The sequence below is a fragment of the Typopeltis vanoorti genome, chromosome 10 (assembly GCF_054136105.1).
Source record: "Typopeltis vanoorti isolate ZY-2024b chromosome 10, IOZ_Tvanoo_1.0, whole genome shotgun sequence".
Lineage (NCBI taxonomy): Eukaryota > Metazoa > Arthropoda > Arachnida > Uropygi > Thelyphonidae > Typopeltis > Typopeltis vanoorti.
This window is the reverse complement of record NC_143558.1, coordinates 115,761,960-115,779,919: the sequence shown is the minus strand read 5'-3', so window position 1 is coordinate 115,779,919 and position 17,960 is coordinate 115,761,960. Positions and strand designations below refer to the sequence as shown.

Below are 17,960 nucleotides of genomic sequence, written 5' to 3'. Positions count from 1 at the left end.
CAGAAGCATGGAGAAATTACTTCTTGGTATGAGACTTAATGTAGAGAGTCAAGGAAACTAGATCATCAAGGAAGGAATGGGAAAAATGTGTGTGAAAGTTCAGCTATGGTATACAAATGTGATAAAGATATAAATGCCTTTCAACACGGTTATGTGGCATAAGAGTGGAAAAATATGCTTTGGGTTCAGACCTTTTAAGTATATCTGGGGAGGGAAAAGAGAAAATTCTAGAACAAAACCAAATACATTGCATATCCAATTATAAGAATAAGGCTAGGTTGTAATTTATTATGTCTATACACAAATGCCAAGAGCATTAGAAACAAAGGGGTTGAGTATGTTGCTTTATTGAATATGATGTGGCCTAAGATTGTTGGCATTAACGAAACCTGGCTATCAGAATCAGATATGATAAGTGGGATCGAGTGTAATGAATATACTATTTTTAGGAATGACAGAAGAGATAGGAGAGGGAGAGGGAGGAGTGCTACTAACGATATCAGATGACTTAAGTCCAGTTAGGGTAGAAATACAAGAAAACAATGATGATAACAATGTCCCATGTAGCAATGAGTTTGAGTCTATTTGGTGTGGAGTGGAGGTTAACAGAATGAAATATATGGTGGGGTGTTGCTACAGACCTGGCAGCTCAGTTGTAGGGGACAAAGAAATGCATCGCCAATATAGTCTTATGGGTACCAAGCGAATGATCATTATGGGTGACTTTAATGTTCCAAATATTGATTGGGAAGAAGAGAAATCTCATGAACAGAAATTTATTGAATTGTTGCAGGATAACTTTCTCAAGCAGCATGTGAAAGAAGAAACTAGAGGTCAAAGAGTGTTGGATTTGCTCATAGCATCAGAAGGGATTTCTGTCAAGAATATAGCTATTTTACCACCAATTGGTGACAGTGATCATGCTGTTCTTTCTTGGGAAGTATCTACTTGTATTGAAGTTCTGATTAAATCAGGCTACATGCTGAATTACAAAGCTAGAAATTATGATCAACTTAGAAGAATATTATCTTTGGTCCCATGCTATCAGTTATTGAATGGAAAAAATGTCAGCAATGCATGGGAATCTTTAAAAAAGTGCTTGAATGAGGAGTTATCTCAATGTATCCCTAGTGTTTGAAGAGTAAATAGGTTGGGTGTGAAATGGATCTGCAACCTTATTAAGCTAGAGATCCACAAGAAGATGATGTGGAAAGAGTATCGTGAGAATAAGAGTGAGAGGAGTTATGAAATATATAAAGCTCAATCCAGAAAAGTAACGAGTATTGTGAGAAAAGCTAAAACGGAGAGTATGAAAAGAAATTAGCCATGCAAGCTAAAGGCAATCCAAAAGAATTTTATCATTATGCCGCAAACAAAAGAAAGAATGAATGTGGAAGAATAACTTTATTGAATGCAGATAGTACACGAGTGTCAGAAGCTATCAGTTAATGAGTGCTGACTTTGCTAAGATATATCAACCAGGTGTATGTATTATGGTGCACAGAGCTACTGCTACGTTGGATGAAGATTTAGAGGTTCATGAAAATGAGGTTGAAGAGCTTTTGAAGAACAGTGATCACTTTCAGTTTCAAATCCTCTGTACACTCTGGTGTCCTAAGCCTGAATGGCAAAGAAATGGAGCTAGCTGAGGAATTAGATAAGTACCAGATCGACAAAATAGGGGTGACTGAAACAAAAAAGACAAAAACGGACGAGATCTTTCTGAGCAATAAATACAAAATGTTATATTCAGGAAATGACAAGGAGTAGCAGCCATAGTATTCAACACAAAATATGAGGCTAATCTTCTTGAATGGCAGGCAGTCTCAAATAGAGTGATGTGGGCAAATATCAGAATGGGGAACTGGACAATGAGACTTATTTGTGCCTATGGTCCCACAGAAGGGTCTACTAATGTAGAAGTGGAGGAATTTTTCAATGCTTTAGAACAGTGTTTCTCAAACTCCAGATATCCGTGGACCCCTTCTTAAATTTTCATTATTATCAAGTACCCCTAATTAATTAATTCAAAAATAAATTAATTAAAACAAATAAATTAATTAAAATAAATAAATTAATTAAAATTAATAAAGAATTAATACATTAATTAAAATTAATAAATTAATTTAAAATATTAAAAAATTAAATATCTATTTTATTTGAATTTATATGTTCATGTAAACAAAAAATATGATTTATTTTTAATAGAACAAACTTTATAAAGATACTATAAAGTTTTACTTGAAATAATTTATCAATGAGAGGAATGAAATTGCTTGTGGCGAGATAAAATTTCAGCAAAATTTGGATCTATAGTTAATTTCAATCTCAGATGCAGTTCAACATCTATAATGCGATTCCTCTTCTTCATCTTAATATCTACAGGGGCCAAAAATCCAACTTCGCACAGAAATGAACCTTAGAGCTTTATCTGTGGAAATTCATTCTGTATTTGTAGCCAAAATGATGATAACGTATTCTCACTGTTTATATTTTAGGAAATCATCAGAAGCTAGTTCTAAAAGTTGTTCTTCTTTTATTGATGATAGACCCTTTGGCATAAATTTGTTTTTATATTGTATTTTATCCACTCAATATTAATGTCCAATTCTGGGAAATACTTTTCTATATTCATTTATTCATTTGTAAGCTTTTTAAATGCTGCATGATAGTAATTTTCACATCATCATCAATTTGTTCATTTGAACTTGCGAGCAATTCATGAAGCGATGGAAACGCGTCAAATTCTCCATTACCAACCCGCTTTTGCCATAACTTCATTTTTGCCAACGTGGCATTCACTTTATCGTGGACATGAAAAATATAGAAATTTCCTTGCCTTGTAAAGATAAATTAAGACTATTTAATACAGTAAATATATCTACCAGGTATGCTAATTGACTGAACCATTTCCAATTATGTAAATACTTTTTCAATTCAAACTTTTCATCAAGAAAAACTTTTAGTTCATTCTGAAGTTCAAATAAACGAGTAAGAACTTTTCCATGAGAAAGCCAATGAACATCGGTATGGAATAGCTGCTTAATGTGAATAGTTGCTTCCCATTTCTTTGCAAAGTTAAGAGAAAAGTCTCGCATTTAGAGGACGGCCTTTAATATAATTTATGATTCTTACAGCTTCATCAAGAACTTTTCTTAGGTCTGTAGACATCATATGTGTGGCCAAAGCCTCCCTGTGTATGCAGCAGTGTGTCGACTTTGCATTTGGTGCAACAGCTTGAATCCTTGAAACAAGCCCTTTTTTAGATCCGACCATGGATTTCGCTCCGTTCGTGCTTATTCCAACAACTTTTCCAATCAAGCTTGTTTTGATGCATAAAGGTATTTACGCTGTTGAATATTTCTTCTCTTGTTGTATGTTCTGGAAAAGGTTGGCAATATAAAAGGTCGTCATGAATTTTTTGATTTTTTTCAAACCTAACGAACACTAGAAGATTTGCAAAATTTGTAATGTCGGTGGATTCATCTACCTGCAATGCATAACGACTCTTACATATATTGGATAACAATGTTTGTTTCATATTTTCAGCCATTTCAGTGATTCTTCAATGAACGGTACTATTTGAAAGACAAATCCTATCAAAAGATCTTTTTGCATTATCTCCGATCATAATTTCCGCTATTATTTTTGCTTCAGGCTTGACCAAAGTTTCACCAATTGTTTCCGCTGCACAACTTTTTGCTATTAATAGCGACACACGATATGAAGCTTCTAAAGCCTTCATGTTTTCACCTCCTGACACGATCGACATCACTTATTGAGATTCTTTTAAATTTTTTAGTTTATTTTGAAAAAATTCGACAGGTTTGTCCTTGCATTCATTATGTTTCGATTCAAAATGGCAATTTAATGGTTTCATGCTTTCATTTTTTAAAGTTCCACCGCAAATTACACATAATGGAATAGGTTCCTCTTCATTTCCCATCCATGAAAATCCACATTTCAAGTAATTTATATTGTACTTAAGAAGTTTTCTCATCTTTCTAGTTGGTTCTTTAGAGATGTCAGACGACACACACTTATCAATTTCACTTGATCCAGATACAATATGAACATTTTCTTGTTGCTGACAGCTACTTGTATCTACTATGTTCCTCTCTTTTGCACATTTTAAAAATCCAGTCTTTAACCAGTGATCCATACTTAAGAATTTGAAAGCTAAAAAAAAAAAAAATTACCGTATTTAACCAACAGTGATTCAACAAATGGCTAGTGAAAGCAGAACTCGAAACAGACAGCAATGGTAGGCCAGTAGAGATAAAGCAGCTATGAAGACGTCCATATGACTGGTGCTGTATTATCAAAAGATCACGCTACTAATTGACAAAAGCAAGGCGACAGTTCAGTTGAAATGCTAATTCTCTTCAACTGAATTCCTTATATAATATCTGAAACACGTTCACTATATATTTCTTAGTTTTAACACTTTAACTCAAACAAAACCATGTTGCCGGTGCATAATATAGTTTTGATTGTCTACTATACAGCATTTTATGTGGGAGGGGTCATGCGATTCATTAGTTCTGTTTTTATCCAGTTGTCTCTAATTGCACTAGTTGTTGAGAAACATGTTGCACAGCCTGCAGACGTCTCTGTACCTTATTCAGTGATACAATAGGAATGTTTTACGATCTCAAACTTAAATTTTATTGCATGCATTAATGATGCATAGCCGAAAATTGCCACGGATCCCGTGAAGACCTTTCGCGGACCATGGGGGTCCACGTACCACACTTTGAAAAACACTTCTTTAGAGAAAACAACTGACACAATCAAAAAAGGAAAAGTTGGTCCTTGTTGGAGATCCAAATAGCAGAGTAGGAAATGATTGTCAGACATACAAATGGCAAATACCTGTTGGATTTCTGCTCAGGACCTGGACCAATTATTACTAACACCATGTTCCAACATAAAAATGTGCACAAATTCACATGGAGAGAAGAGGCAAGAAATAAAGTCTCATTGACTATGTTATTGTTGATAATGATGTTTTCTCTCTGGTGCAGGACACCGTAGTGTACAGAGGATTTGAAATTGAAAGTGATCACTATTTAGTCTTGAGCAGGATAAAATTGAATTTCATATTGAAAAGAATGACATGTAAGAAAGATTTAAAGCGAATAAAAGTTAAGCAGCTCTCAGAAGTGAACTGTAGACTAAAATACACAACGATTGTTGAAGAAAAAATGTAAGTCTGAGAACAGAAACCAAACCTTGGAGATTCAGTGGCAAGCCTTGAAAAAAACCCTGATTGATTCTGCCAGGATAGAAAAATCAAAACTCCATGGTGGACACAGGAAGTTAAAGAGGAAGTGAAGGAAAAAAATGCATATCAAAAGTTCCTGGCAAATAAGTCAGCTTGTGCTCTTAGAGAATACAGAGACAAATGTAAGAAAGCGAAACACTGTGTAAAACTAGCTAAACAAAAGTCAAGGAAGGACTTTGGCAAGAAATGGAGGAAAGAGTGCTGTAAAAGGAGTTAGAGATGATGAAGTGACTTGAAAACAGGAGAAAAAGATATCCTTGAAGTATAGAGTAATTACTTCGAAAAATTGCTAAATGAAACAATCAGTGATAGCACAGTGGTAAAAAACACTCAACAGGCATACAGTTAAGAATACATATCCATACTTGAAGTAGAAAAAGCCATCAAAGGCTTGAAATGTGGAAAGGCAGCAAGTATTCGACTAGAAATGCTGAAGTATGGTGATATAAAAGTCTTACAGTGGCTGCACTGCATAGTTTAGAAAGCGTGGACAGAGGGACGAATTCCCAATGATTGGAGTAGAGCTCTTATAGTACCCATATATAAAAAGGGAAATAAAACTGAATGTGAGAATTACAGAGGTATTTCCCTACTGAGTGTTCCTGGCAAGATCTATGCAAGTATACTTGAGAAACGGTTGAGAAGAATTGTAGAAGAAAAGCTTGGTGAAGAACAAGCTGGATTCAGGCCAAATAGAGGCTGTAAGGATCAGATCTTCACTTTACGACAAATAGTTAAGAAAGCATAGGAACATAACAAAGATCTGTATTTAAGTTTTGTTGATCTGGAAAAGCCATATCACAAGGTGCCAAGAGAGAAGCTATTCAATACGCTACAGTTATATGGTGTCAATGAGGCATTATATCAAGCGATACTTAGTCTTTATTTGAGTTGCAAGTCAGCAGTTAGTATTGAATAAAGTACAAGAAGATGGTTTAATGTTAAATCTGGTGTAAGACAAGGCTGTACATTATCCCCTCTGTTATTCATTATCTATATGGATCACATTATGAAGGAAAGTGATATTAAACCTGATATCAGAATTGGAGATGTTAATGTCAGCTCTTTGCTTTATGCAGACGATGTTATACTTCTAAATAAATCCACTACAAGTTTGCAAGATTCCCTGACTAAATTGAATAACTGTTGTAATAGATATGGTATGAAGGTCAACATTAAAAAGACAAAGACAATGAAAATAGGTAGAATCATTGAAAATGTCAACTATGTTGTGAAAGGGGAACCTGTGGAACAAGTAATTTCAGCTACTTAGGCACAATTTTTAGTGAAGATGGTAAATTAAATATGGAAATAGACAACAGAATCAGCAAAGCTGGTATGGTAGGAAGTCAATTGAATAAATTTATATGGAATAAGAGAGAAATTAGTGGGAACACTATATTAGCTGTATACAAGACAGTGTTCAAAACAGTTCTAACTCATGGATCTGAGAGCTGGGTCAGAAATAAAACACTTGACCAAAGATTAGAGACCACAGATATGAGAGTCCTGAGAAAGATTAGAGGCGTGAACAAATGGTATCAATGACAATATCATATTAAAAACGAGGATATTAGAAAAGAACTTGACATTGTCAGCATCCAGGAATGCGTTTGCAGAGCTAATCTCAGGTGGTATGGTCACTTAAACAGAATAGGCAATGAAAGATTAGCAAAACAAGTGTTTTCTGCCAGGTTGAAAGGAAAACGACCCAGAGGAAGACCAAGATATAGGTGGATTGATACGGTACAAAGTGCCTTAGACGATAGAAATATAAGATATGATAATGATGAAGTCTTGACAAGTTTTAGTTTGGAGAAAAATTATAGAGAAAAATTTGGAGGAAAATTGTAGATAGGAAGGTAGTAATGATGTAAATTTTTCATGTATTACTATCATATCCTGTACACCCCTTGTGGGTACATGTCAGGAATTTCATGAGATGATGATATAGTTCACCCACTGTTTGTAGGTCCCTGCTTCGCTTCTTTCCAAGAATAGTCGATTCATGCTGAAGGGGAGAAAGAAATGAAGGACGTCCGAATTGGTCGCCAACACACGAAATCATGTGCTTTATAGGTTATATAAGGCAACTGTTATATAAGCAACATAGTTAACTACAATAATCATCAAAGAGAAGTTAATTTTCCGACTGGTAATAATAAACAACTCATCCCACTATATGGACTGAATACCCTATTATAGGAATGGATTCTCCTTTTTCTGAGATGCGCAATAGTGTCGTAGGATCTCTAATCAGTGGGCGAACTATAGTACTGCTTGATGCTACCTTAAGTAGTTGCCTTTTATGACTCCGACCCACAAAGGGTTGTTGTAAGTCTATTGTACATTTGTAGTATGGATGGAATGGGATAAGGATTTCTTTTTGTATTTTTATTAATTTTATATAGCATATGTGTGTCTTTCTCTTGTTTTTTTTTTTTACCAGCTCAGAAATCCTGCTCTACAGACAGATGTGTAACTTTTTCAAGCCACTTGAGCCCTCTAACAATTAGGGCAGTGATCTCACACCAAAAGATAATCAAATATTATAGCCCACAGTGGGATTCAAACTCAGGCATGTTCTCTTGGAGAGCAGATACATTATTAACCACTTGGCCAACCAGGCTGGCAAATTACTGTAAATATTAGATGGAAAGAAGCTCCATCTTATGTTTCCAGTAACTCTTCAAACGTGTTATCATACTAAATAATATGATACCAAGATTCAAATTCAGATTTCTCCGGTTGGCAAGTAGCTGCAGATCATACAAAAATAGCATATTTTTTATTTAATAAAAAAGAACTTTTTAAACAAAATCATTTTAACTTGAAGAAAACATATGAAGTATCACTAACCACTTTATAGAACTCCTATTCAGCTTATCATTTGAAAAAATAAAAAAAATAGGGGATGGGATGTTAAGCATGGCAAGTAGGGTTGGGATAAATTGTCAAACCCCGGCTGTACTGATAAGTTATAAATGCATGTATGTTTGGTGAATTACAACTCAGAGGCATGGATTATGCTGCACATTCTAGAAATTCAATGAAATCAAGTGATTTTTTTTTGTGATTGGTTTTTGGAATAGTCAGTTTGAAACTACACTATTGCTACATGACTTTTCAGTAGTTCCTTACAACATTTCATTTTGTTACAGTGGCATTCACTATAGTGAGTGTCTATCGTGTAATCAAAATTATTGGTAAGGATACAGATTTTCTCTTTCATATGTAATTATGGAATTCACTGTACATATATCTAAATAATTATTGTAATTAGTTTTATGATCCCAAAGATATTCAGTGACCTGTGTTATGCAGCTATGATGCACCATTTGTTGAACCTCGTTTATTCCCATAAGTATTCTGAAAAACTAATTTCTGATAAGTTTTATAACTTCAACTTCAGACACTTATTATATAATGTACAACTGGAAATTCACTCCTACTTACTTCTGCTTCCCCATTCCCATCATTTTCATCATCCACTTTTTCCTCATCCTCATCTTTATCATCTTCTATATCCTGAAAGTCTTCTTCCTCTTCATCTTCATCATCATCACTGGTATCATTAGTGCCATCCAGCTGTACAATTCTGCTTGCCTATCAATAATAGAATTTAATGCATAAATAGAGCTTTGATGCAAATTTCATCTTCTGTATAATTTAATTACTTCTTGTAACTAAAATTATATTCTACAGGGTGTCCCAAAATTCACGCAAGAAGTAATTTTGATAGAAAGCACAGGTTTTTAATTAAAAATTGTAATTTCTTATTGATTCATAAAGTATATAGTATATGGTTATGCATGGAATAGCATATTGGGAAAATGGCCTCCACGGCTTTGCTGGCACATACGCACTCTTTTGTCGAAATTTTCCATGACCGTTTTGCATAAATGTGGCCGAATTTCATTGATACAGCGCTCAATTTCCTCCTTCAAGGCATGGGTGGTTGTGGGCTTGTTGGCATAAACCTCAGACTTCAAAAAACCCCAAAGAAAAAAGTCCAACGGCGTTAAGTCACATGATCTGGGAGGCCAATTCTGATCACCAAAACAGGAAATTACACGAACAGGAAATGACTCATGCAGTAATTGAATTGTTTCTCAGGCTGTATGGCATGTGGCACAGTCTTGTTGAAACCACATGCCATCCACATCCATATCTTGCAATTTAGGCACAAAAAACTGGATTATCATGTCGCGATAGCGAGCACCATTAACTGTTATTGCCTTACCAGCCGCATTTTCAAAGAAGAATGGACAGATGATGCCTCCAGCCCAAAATCCGCACCAAACAGTGACATGTTATGGATGCATTTGTTTCTCAACAATCACTCGTGGATTTTCTGAACCCCAAATGTGACAATTTTGTCGATTAACGAAGCCATCAAGATGAAAATGAGCCTCATTGCTGAAGATGATTTTGTTCGAAAAATAAGCATCCACTTGTTCCATAATCCATGAAAATGCGTTGTTCTTTCGTGTAACGCTCCATTTTTAATAACCCTGAACTGTCAGCTGTCACGCTGTCTTTTTTTTCTCATTGGCAACACTTTACCGCACAAATGCCACTAAATTTAAGTCTTGCGTGAATTTTGAGACACCCTGTATATGAGATCATCTCATTTTTCAATTTGCCACAAATGGCTAATTAAGCAAATTGAAACCATAGTTACTTTATTCACTATTTCATATTTAGGGGTAAAATTAGCCTCACCTATTCTCTTTGGGGAATAAGAGGGTTTAACATTTATTTATAAATAAGAACATTAGCACAAAACAAACTAGGATTTTTTGGTCCATCACTAAATGATGGGTTTATTAGTTATCCCCAGTTAACTTTGGTTTTGTGTACATTGTAAGCATATTATTCATTGAATAATATGATACCAAGATTATTACAATAAGAGACTAAATCCGAACATGTCAAATGAATACTTATCAAAGAACTGTACCACAATTATGTAAGATGAAGTGGCAGGCTTATTCTAAAGGTGCCTAGGAAAATTATTTCATTCAGTGTGTACTTTGTTTGTTCTGAGCATAAAATAGAGATGGACAAAATTTCCATTGCTTATCCATCATTTATTTTATAATAAAACTTATTTCTTATTTAGAAGCATAAATCAATTTCAAAAGAGGTATTTTCAAAATCTAAATATGAAATAGTGGATAAAGTCTCTTATTCCCAAAGAGAATAAGTGAGATCAATTTTAGCCCTAATTAACTTCAGAAGGTTGGGAGATAGCCAATCACTAACAGGATAGCAGTTCAAACTATCAATGATTGTAATAGGCATTCATGGAGGAAAGTTTAGCAGCCCTAACACTATATACACTGGTGACCAAAAGCTAAAGACAAACTACATTTTTATTTGTATATGAAAACATTTTCATGACTACATTTATGGCCAGCATACTAATAAATTATATTACACAAATGTATTAAAAATTTCATACAAATTAAATTAAATTGCAACATGTTTTTGGCAAAAGTTAAAAATTTCATAAGGACATAGAGTTAAGGAATTAATGTATGTACAGTGCTTACAGAAAACTATGCAGAAAGACATTTCAGTATGTAATATGTCCACCCTGAACTGTGGTGCTCTCCCAACATTGTACCATGTTTAGTACCAAGTGAGTCAAGAATTCTTGAGGCAAACTGGTGCACTCCAGTTTGCCTCAAGAATCTCCACTGCTCATGTACATTGTGGTGCGACATTCACCTATAGCACCATGAAACAATCAAACATGATGTTGAAGAACTTCGTTGCAATTTGTTCAGTCATAGTCCCTTTTTCCAGCACTTGTAGCTCTCAGTGCATCCATTAAGAACAATGCTTCCCACATTACAACTCCAGCACCACCGTATCTATCCCTTTCAAGAACATTTTCACGATAAGCAGTACGACTTTCATGCCAGGTCAAGAGCTGTCTAGAATTGGAGTAAAGACTGAAATGGCTCATCTCTAAAGAGTATACACTAGCCCACGCCCACTACTGTCTTGTCCAATTTTTATGAATATGACACCAATGAAAATGTGCTCTACAATGAGCTATTAGATAAAGGAATGCAGAGGAATGCTTCAAGTGTGTAGGCCTATTGTCAAAGACTTGCCACAATTTGGCAAGACATCGATGTATCTGTGCTTGAATGAAGTTGACTTAACATGGTACATCGCTTACATTTTGCTGTTATAACCAAAAAAATCTGTCTTCATGCTCCATGTCAGCATGTGATTGCCTAGCAGATTACCTTTGCATATCCTTCTGCCCACAGTGGAAGCAGATACCAATGTTCCTGTAGCCTAGACAAATTCGGCTCTAACTGATTCAGGGTAGCACTCTGTTTCAGTGAGCCAGATAACTTGAGATATCAGTCACCCACTGCAGTTGTAGCCTATGGCCTTCCTTCACTATCTTTCTTCAAGATGCCTTTGTGACTGTTGGTCCCACAGTCTGAACTACAGAATAACATAACCATCTGGCTTCCTCTGTCTAGCTTTTGATGGCTTGCTACCTCAATTCGTTGGTATGTATGGCAGAGTTCAGCTATAGTTCAATGTCCAATGTTGAAAGCCACTCTAGAGCCTCCTCTAACAAGTCATGAATCTCCTGCAGGTTGCCTAGGAAATGGCAAAGGGGCAGTCACTGATGATATGTTTGATAGTCTGTAGAATATGGATAAAGTCAAGTGAGGGTTATTTGCCATATTCCATTTATGTAGGAGGTAGATGCATCTGCCCTGATTCTGTTGATAGTTGTCCATAGCCTTCTAGGAGGGATGAAGCCAGGCTGGCAACTGCAGAGGTCTTTCACAAGAGAGACCTTTGTTGGCAAGTTCATGGCCAATTGTTGGTTCCACATGTCACGAGTGGAAAGTGTTGGACCAGAAAAGGCTCTGGCTAGGTCCCAAAATGGATACCTTGACTTCAGCAGGTTCTAGGGGAGATTTATAAGGATTGAGTGGAGAGGCAGTAGAGAGTATCTGTGATTTTCTCCGGTTTGTTAGTGAAGCCTGCCTTTTTCATATATTTAGTGGGGCAATGTTAGAAAGCACTGGTAGCCATGGCAGTGGATTTCGAGCCCTGCTAATCATATGCATGTTATATTCAGTTGGTAGTCAACGTTTGTGTGAGCACCTCTTTCCCAGATTGGTGTGCAGTACTCTGCAGTAGAGTGAACAAGGGCCAGGGCTTGAGATCTTAAGAACTTCGGCTCTGCAACCCCAGTTAGTTACACTCAGTCTTGAGATGAAGTTGTTTCTTGTTTTTATTTTGTTTTTTTTCCCTTTACGAATATGATTTTTGTGGGACAGACTTCTATCCAGGTTCGCTTGCAGGTATTGTGGATGAGGATCATGCTTGACCGGGTTGCCACAGAAAATTAGGTTGAGTTGACGGCCTGCCTCATTGTTGTTAACATGGACAGGTGTAGACACTGTTTTGGTAGGATTTGGTGCCACTGCTCAAAATATTTCTCAAGGATCACCAAATCTTTGTTCAGAGTAACCTCCAAGGAATCAAAAGAAGGTGATTAGTGAAGTATTGCCATGTCATCTGTATACAGCAAGATCCAAGAATTCTGCTATCATGAAATAACTGTTATAATAGATTTGGTAGAGGTCAGAAATAAGACAAAAGCAATGAAAATATCAACTGTGTTGTGAATGGAGAACCTATAAAACAGGTAAAACATTTCAGCTGCCTAGGCACAATTTTTAGTGAAGATGATAAATTAAATATGGAAATAGACAACAGAATCAACAAAGCTGGTATGGTAGGAAGTCAACTGAATAAATTTATATGAAATAAGAGAAATTAGTCAAAACATTAAATTAATTGTATAGTGTTCAAACCAATTTTAAATTATGGATCTGAGAGCTAGGTTAGAAATAAAAAACTTGACCAAAGGCTAGAGACCACATATACAAGTCCTGAGAAAGATTAAGGGCATGAACAGATGGCATCAGTGGCAATCATATCATATTTAAAGGCGAGGATATTGTTACAAGAACTTGATATTGTTAGCATTCAGGAATGTGTTAGCAGAGCTAATCTCAGGTGGTATGGTACTTACCAAGAATGAGAGAGGAAAGAATAGCAAAACAAATATTGTTCTCTGCCAGGTTGACAGGAACAAAGACCCAGAGGGAAACCAAGATGTAGGTGGATTGATACAGTAAAAAGTGCCTGATCTGATAATGTTGGAGTCTTGACAGGTAACTCTGATTTGAAGCAAAATTGTAGATAGGAAGTTAGTAACGATGCAAGTTTTTCATGCAGTAATATGTCTTGTACACCCCTTAGGGGTACAAGTCAGGAATTTGATGATGAAAATGTTTTATTCTCACTTTAGACAGAAATGGAAACCACCCCAAAACACCCACAGCTGATAATGCCATTCATTTATATATGATAACCAGACTCAGCATCACTTTTTACATGATGTTCCTGACTTTTATGGAAAAGCCATTATGTATCTATATATGGAATGGGTAAAATTGCACTCAAATAACAAATATACTTGGCAAATAAATAAATTTATATTAATAAAAAAAATTCAAACTGTTACTTAACAGTAAGTCTTCATTTACTTTCCTCCTAATAAATTCAAGCTTATTTTGCCAATAATTTAAATAAGCACCAAAAATTCAGAGTTTTGAGTTGTGATACAATTAAATGCATATGCATATAGTTGAATGTGGACTGTTTGCATATGGAGAAAGGGAATAAATGAAACAGAATATAAGTTTTAAAATACAACCATGCATGCAGCCTTCCCCCTCCAGCAATTCGATGTGGCCCTTGGTCTAGCACAAAGTCTGCCTCTTTCAAATTTTTATATACGTTTGACATCATCAACTTTTAGTAACCCTATCAAAATAAATGATCACTAAAAGTATTTGTATTAAATTTCTCTCAAATTCCTCCCAGTTATGGACATACTGTTGGTCAGTAACATAATTTAAAGGAATCAAATTGTGGTATTTTAGTAGTTTTCATCCGAGTGTTATGGAGTTCGGAGGAGGTAAAGAACTGTGAGAAACTAATCTTGAGACATGTTGAATGAAGCCGAGAATAAAAAAGAATTCATCTGAATTAGTAGTACCCTATTCCTGTCGCTTTCAGTCAGCACCCATTGAGACATGCCAATGGTAAAAATTCACCAAAACTTTAAATTCACCAACAAAGTTTTTAAGTTTTTCCCTAGTGTCTAGGTGTGGATGACTTGTTGGGATTTTTTTTTGGTCATTTTTGTTACTTTTATCAGTTAATTATGAAGTATATCTGGTGATTATAAAGTGATTATAGATTGTGGTAATCCCAGATCAATATTTTAAGAGTCCAATCCAAAGTGAGTATTATTCTGTATGCAAATGTGATAGTTTGGTAAATAATAGATGTCTATGATATATCAGGTAGCACATATATTTGTGAATCAGCATTTTCAAACATGAAAACAGTTAAAACAAAGTGCAGAACAAGACTTTCAAATGATCATTTGCACAGCTGCTGGCAATGGAGGTCATTCTGAACAAATGCTGTGAGGTACCTTCTATATGCACTGCAGACTGTCAGCATTTATGCTGCCACTACAAATCAGCTCATATAAATAAGCAGTTACTTGTGTATTCAGTAATAAGCTACCACACTATAGCATTATTAAGTGTGAAGTCCGTATATTTCAAACATATGAAGGAACATAAAATTATAAACCAAAACTTCTTATAGCATATTGTGAAAATAAAGAAGGCATAACAGAAGTAAAAGAAAAAAAATAAATTGTTAATAATTACTTGGGATACAGGCTGCTGAGTGCCAGATGTATAGCGAGACTGCTCAGCTAACTGTTCTGTATTCAGTGACTGAAATTGAACTTCAGTAGTCTGCTTATCTTGGCCTACAATAATAAACAAATGGGAAAAATGATTTGTTAAGCAGCAAGGAGAGAAGATTCAATTGAAGATTTAATGTTTAATTAAATACTAAATTGAATCATTTTAATTTGTATAATTGAATCCATATAAACCTGAAAATATAAACATGTTTTCACAACCAGTAATCAGAAACTTAGAAGCAGCATTCATCTTGTAATGCCAAATCAGAAATTTATGCAAATAATCACACTTGTGATGACTTATTAGTTGCCAGTTACTAGCTGAGAGTGATTAGTTGCAGAGCTGTCTGATTTTTGGAATATAAGTCAAAGTGACTAATAATATTGAAGTTACTAAAATGGTAAGTTCTAGTAAGGAAAAATATGAATTTTGAATCATTAGAAAGGGCAGCTGACAAAGTTCTTTCTAGAGATATATGAAGCAGAGTAGGAAATTGTGACTCTTACTATAGCAAACTTCATAGGACTTCAAGAATAGTTTTATATAGTAAATCTTCTTTAGAAAAGCATTATATTCATGGAGACAGATGTTGTGAGTGGGAATGTGCCAGATATACCTTTCACATTTTCTCTCTTTTTTTTTTTTTTTTGAAGCTACAGCTTAACAATGCTTCTCCATTTAACTTTTGTCTTATTCCTAGATGTGTAATGTGATACTGCTTTGCTTAAATACCCTTTGATCATTCCCCATGCATTACTATATTCTTCTCTTACAGTTTCTTAAGTCATGGTAATGCTCCAAGCAGCCTACTTGCACTAGCTTTTGTAGTGTTAGATATGTCCCCTTCTTAACTTACAATTTCACATAGTTAGTGACCTCCTTTATGAAAAAATTCTCTGAAGCCATCAAATACCATTTCAGGTAATTATATTTCAGTGGCTGCATAACCCCCCCCCCCCATTCTGTGCCCTTTTCTCCTTCCAGTATATGTCCACATAGCTCTTTCTGGAGATCTATGAAGCAGAGTAGGAAATTCAGTCACTCAGTGACTCTTACTATAGCAAACTTGATGGGACTTCAAGAATAGTTTTATATAGTCCCTCATAATGATTACTTGTCCTGCACTTATTTAGCTAATTTTCACCCCATATCTCCTTTTGCAACTATTGGCTTATAACAGCAACTTACGAACTATATGTTTTCCCCTACTGTCTTATTTTGCACCAAACAGCTTCAAATGCATTGCCTTCCTCACCTCTATCTTCTTGCTGAACTTTAATTCTGCTTGTTGTAATTCTTCTGTTATCATTCTATCTCAGTCCTCTTCTCACTATCCTTCCTGTAAATATGTCTCTTACATTCTAAACCAGGTCACAAGATCTTCTGTTAGCCAAGTTTCACTTAATTCTTATAATTTTTGGCCAGTTTCAAAAAAAAGCTAACTAATGCCACAACTCCTCATCTGTTTCTGATACTTATATATTACTATTCATGCATTGCAATATTCAAGGCTCACAGGTGCCCTTGAATCTTAATGAATACCACATACCCAACCTCAGAATCTACTTCGTTGCAATCCATTAAATGCGTACAAGTCTTTCTGAAAAATTCATTCCCAAAATCTAAACATTTGACACCACACCTCCTACACAACACAACTTATATATCATTTCAATCAAGTGCTTCTCAATTCAAACCTTGCCTAGAGACTTGTCAATTTTTGATATTTGTTTGGCTTTCTCATTCTTCAAATAACTCTTTCATATCCTTTCACATTCCATACCTTTTATTTCACCTTTTCAAGTATTTGTTCTGGCCAAATTATTAACAGTTTTTACCTTCCATTTCTGAAATCTATTATGACTATGTTTTGTAACATAGCCAAAAATGCTCAAAAGTTTGAGCATTTCTGGTTTCAAAAAAAAAAAAAAAAAAAAAACAGAGAAAAGTCAATTATTGAAGAAGAAATCTCATACAATCATGGAGGGATTAAAAAAAAAAAAAAAAGTAAGACTGAATGTGAGAATTGTAGAAGAATTGCCCTGTTGTGTGTTCCAGGTCAGATTAATGAAAGCATACCTTCATTTAAAAAAAAATAAAAATTCTGGAAAGAAAACTTAAGGAAAAGTCAAATAGATCAGGACTGATTAACTTTATGACAAACAGTCAAGAAATCACAGCAATGTAACAAGGATCTACAAATAAGTTGTGCAGACCTGAAAAAAGGCATATGACAAGGTGCCAAAATGTTACAAGCAGTTATATGGAATAAACAGGACATTATACAAACAAAATATGGTTTATAATTAAGTTCTGGGTCATAAGCTTGAATTAAAGGAGATACATTAGATAATTTAATGTTAAAAACCAGGTATAAGACAATGGTAGGGGAAATCTCCATTCTTGTTCATCACCCATGTTATTCATATTAAACCTGATATCAAAATAGGAGATATTGAACTCATGTTCAATATCACCAACATGAAGATCATGTGATACTCCTACATAAATCCAGTACAAATTTTCAGTTCACCTTAACTGAATAACTCAAGTAACAAATTTGGCATGAAAATCATAGGTATAGTCATCATTAAGGGTCAAGGCTCAGTAACTGGAAGAAAACCACATAACCAGTAACGAAAGCAGGAGAAGGGATCTGGACTTCCAAACAACATCCAATCCTCACTCCTTTATTAGGTATCTACATGGATAGTATGGGTAACTAATAAACAAGAATGAGCTGGCGATCTGGAACTAAACTGTATTCAGCACTGATTAACCATACACTCAAAAATGATTACACAACATAATAAAATATCATG

General features: G+C 35.0%; 1 protein-coding gene across 1 annotated transcript in view; it reads right to left on the bottom strand.

Moving 5' to 3' along the window:
- LOC150102723 (transcription initiation factor IIA subunit 1-like) overlaps positions 1–17,960 on the bottom strand; it is a 204,589-nt gene that overhangs the window by 44,749 nt on the left and 141,880 nt on the right. Inside the window, exons 7-8 of the mRNA XM_090399213.1 lie at positions 15,097–15,200; positions 8,744–8,893 (exon numbers count right to left, since the gene is read on the bottom strand). Coding sequence (XP_090255339.1) covers positions 8,744–8,893; positions 15,097–15,200 — 254 coding nt within the window. The remainder of the gene's footprint in view (positions 1–8,743; positions 8,894–15,096; positions 15,201–17,960) is intronic.